Genomic DNA, 3,700 nt, shown 5'->3' on the forward strand with positions numbered 1-3,700 from the left:
TGGAACTCACTTTGTAGACCAGGCTGGCCTCGAACTCAGAAATCCGCCTGTCTCTGACTCCCAAATGCTGGGATTAAAGGTGTGCACCATCACCACCCAGCTTTTTTTTTTTTTTTTTTCAAAATTTTTATTAGATATTTTCTTCATTTACATTTCAAATGCTATCCCGAAAGTCCCCTATATCCTCCCCTCCCCCCTTTTTAAATTTTTCTTTATTTTGGATAAGGTCTTGCATAGAAACCTACACTGGCCTATAATTTTGTATCCCAAGCTTGCCTTAAGCTTGTGGCAATCCTCCTTTCTTAGCCTTCTAAATTTTGAGATAACAGGTCTAACTGTTGAGATTACGGGTATGAACTACCATACTGGACTTCCTTCCTTTGAATCTCAGAAGTCATGTCCTCTCTGTCTCTTCAGAAATAAGCTAATATTTTAAAGGGATTTGGGAGTCAACTGTGTACATACCTGTAATCCTGGCATTCAGGAAGAAGCGGAAAGCAAGAGGATCAAGGATAAGAGACCTGGACTGCAGGAGACCTTGTCTCAGCAAAACATAACAAAACAAAACAAGATTTGGGGCTTGCTCTTATGCAATGATCTTACTTTTCATCCATGGTGCAGAAATAACAACATGTAACGGTTATTAGAGACTTATCAGATTATCTGGATTCATTTCCTGTCAGTAGACAGTTTTGGTGTTTTGATCATTAAATATTCGAGGTGGTCTATCCCAGTCTATAGCACGAGTTCCAGGAGAGCCAGGACTACACACAGAAAAACTTTTAAAAATAAAACAAAAGATTTGATGTCGCTGTTTTGACTTACTGAGTATCTTAAGTAACTTACTGTTGAGGAGGCAGTTGTGACCATCTCTCTTGCTTGGGGTGTATATCCTGTTGATGCTGGGAGGACCTCAAGTATCATGTACTTCAGACTTCTGGTACATGGTGTGGTAGCAGCGGAAGCCCTGAGTGAATGTTGGATTACATCTCTTAAAAATGATTCAAAGTTAAAAATAACTTCATCCTGAATATAATCCTATGTCAATAAAGGCTCTACCTATCTGGTTTTTACAGTCAGAAAAGCCACGAGGCTTTGCCCGGGGTTTGGAGCCAGAGCGGATTATTGGAGCTACTGACTCCAGTGGAGAGCTCATGTTCCTGATGAAATGGTGAGTCTCCCAGTGGCTCTGTGTGGTTGTTTTTTTTTTCCTTCTCCCTATCTGTTCTATGCCAGAGGAAAAGAGCTGGACCTTCGAAATCCCAGTCGCCCAGGTGTGAAATCTTTAAGATGACATAGCCCTTCGATAGTGACCCTCGGCCTGACTGCCAACCTGGACTCATGAGTTACAGGTAGGGGCCCTTAGGATTTTCAGATCTTCAACTTCTTTTTAATTTATTTTTATTTTTATTTTTTGTTAGGTGGGGGAGGCTATGGAGAGGAATCACATTTCACTTCTGTTAAGTAAAGAAAAATATTTCTGAAATGTGATTGAATCACCCTCCTTTGCCACCTCCTTAGTAAAGATCAGGCTGACCCCATAAACAAGATTTGTTCATTTTTGAGGGTTAGGAAAGAAAGAATTTATAGAATTTACTTTGAAGATTCTACTTTAACAGAATGAGTCAGAAGGGGTCAGCGAGGCCTCTTTCCTGTCACTGTTCCTGAGCATAGTGTAAGGCTGCTCCTTTCTACTGTGCACAGGAGTGGTAACAGCTCTGACATGTGCTCGAGGAAGGAATGATGGGTACTGTTGAGTCTGAATATGCTTGTATTCACTGTGGTTTACCATGCTGGCAGCATGGTAATGGGTTTCTATGACTAGCATGTAGCACAATAGCACTAGGGAATGGGGAACTTCATCTGCATTAGAACCTCACTACCATATTTACTGTCCGTTGCTGACTAGAACATTGTTATGCAGCACATGACGACAGTACTTTCCAACAGTTGATGAAGAGTTGAAGTCGGGAAAAGGACTTCTCTTTGTTTTTTTGTTTTAAGTCAGTTTTGCTCTAGTCTAGGCTTGCCTTGAACTCGAGCCCTTCCTGCCCTAGACTCTGGGCTGAGATCACAGGGAATTGCTACCATTCTGGACTAGGAAGAGTAAGTGTTAAGCCTTTACAGTTAAAATAGGGTTCTCCGGGGCTGGTGAGATGGCTCAGTGGGTAAGAGCACCCGACTGCTCTTCCGAAGGTCCAGAGTTCAAATCCCAGCAACCACATGGTGGCTCACAACCATTCGTAACGAGATCTGACGCCCTCTTCTGGAGTGTCTGAAGACAGCTATAGTGTACTTAAATATAATAAATAAATAAATAAATCTTTTAAAAAACAATAGGGTTTTTGGGCTAGAGATGGCTCAGAGGTTAAGAGCACCAACTGTTCTTCCAGAGGTCCTGAGTTCAAATCCCAGCAACCAACCACATGGTGGCTCACAACCATCCGTAATGAGATCTGATCTGACTCCCACTTCTGGAGTGTCTACTTACATATATAATAAATCTTAAAAAATAAAAAAAAAAATAGGGTTTTCAAGACTTTGTCCTTTGATTGGTCTAGAAATTTGATTGGTTGCTAAAATTGATATCTGTGGTAGTTCTTCCCTACATGATGCTTTAAGAAGTTACACTTCAGGGCTGGTGAGATGGCTTAGTGGTTAAGAGGCACCGACTGTTCTCCCGAAGGTCCTGAGTTCAAATCCCAGCAACCACAAGGTGGCTCACAACCATTTGTAATGAGCTCTGACATCCTCTTCTGATGTGTCTGAAGACAGCTACAGTGTACTTAGATATAATAATAATCTTTTTTAATAAAAAAAAAGTTACACTTCAATACAGGTGAAGGCCTGTGTCACAACTAACTAATCACCTATTTTCTTCCTGTGTATGCCCTCAGTATTTATTGAATCAGACCCTCATTTAGTTTATTTCCTGTAACTTACAGGAGAAAAGAAAAACTGAGTAATAGGATGTATTAAGTAGGAGAGCTAGTACACACTTGCCCTGCATATGAGACGAGTGTGAGTTAAAGGAGTATCTTCATAGTGTGTAGGGCTGCTGCCTTGTGATGCTGGATACTTAAAACAGAAGTATCCCCATTTGAAGGCCAGCCTGACCTAGTACCATGAAGTCATAAAAGCATAAACAGACACATAGGAGAGCCAGTCATAACGCATGTATCATTTTAGCACTAGAGACAACTTGGAATATAGAGTCAGACTTTGTCTTAACAAAACATAAATAGAGAGAGGGAGGGAAGTAGGGAAGGGTATAGGGGATTGCATTCTCTATTTTTGGCAGACTCTATTACCTAAAGATTAAAATTTGGTTGTTGGGGATTAGAGAGATGGCTCAGTGGTTAAGAGTGCTAGCTGCTTTTCCACAGGTCCTGAGTTCAATTCCCAGCAACCACATGGTGGCTCACAGCCATCTATATTAGGCTTTCATGTCCTCTTCTGACGTGCAGGTGTGCTTGGAGATAGAGCACTCACAGACAAAAGATAAATAAAATCTTTAAATTTAAAAAAAAAAAAAAAAAAAAAAAAAAAAAGTCAACTGTACTCCTTAGAGTAGCATCTTGAGTCAAAGTCAGACTTAAAAGTGTCTACAAAATAACAAAATAAACCCAATCCTTTGTGATGGAGATGTGGTGACTGATAGAGGGCCTGCCTGTCCCGTGCAAGGCTCGTGATTTAAGCC

The 3,700-nt window shown here is 40.8% G+C and overlaps 1 protein-coding gene across 3 annotated transcripts in view; it reads left to right on the forward strand.

The window, feature by feature from the left end:
- Cbx1 (chromobox 1) overlaps positions 1 to 3,700 on the forward strand; it is a 23,057-nt gene that overhangs the window by 16,145 nt on the left and 3,212 nt on the right. For 2 of the 3 annotated variants that reach the window (XM_021212215.2, XM_021212216.2), the window contains exon 4: positions 1,077 to 1,171. In XM_021212215.2, coding sequence (XP_021067874.1) covers positions 1,077 to 1,171 — 95 coding nt within the window. Of the gene's footprint in view, positions 1 to 1,076; positions 1,353 to 3,700 lie in introns of all 3 variants that reach the window. The other variant, XR_003845154.1, reaches the window with a different exon arrangement.

This window comes from Mus pahari, chromosome 14 (genome assembly GCF_900095145.1).
Source record: "Mus pahari chromosome 14, PAHARI_EIJ_v1.1, whole genome shotgun sequence".
NCBI lineage: Eukaryota > Metazoa > Chordata > Mammalia > Rodentia > Muridae > Mus > Mus pahari.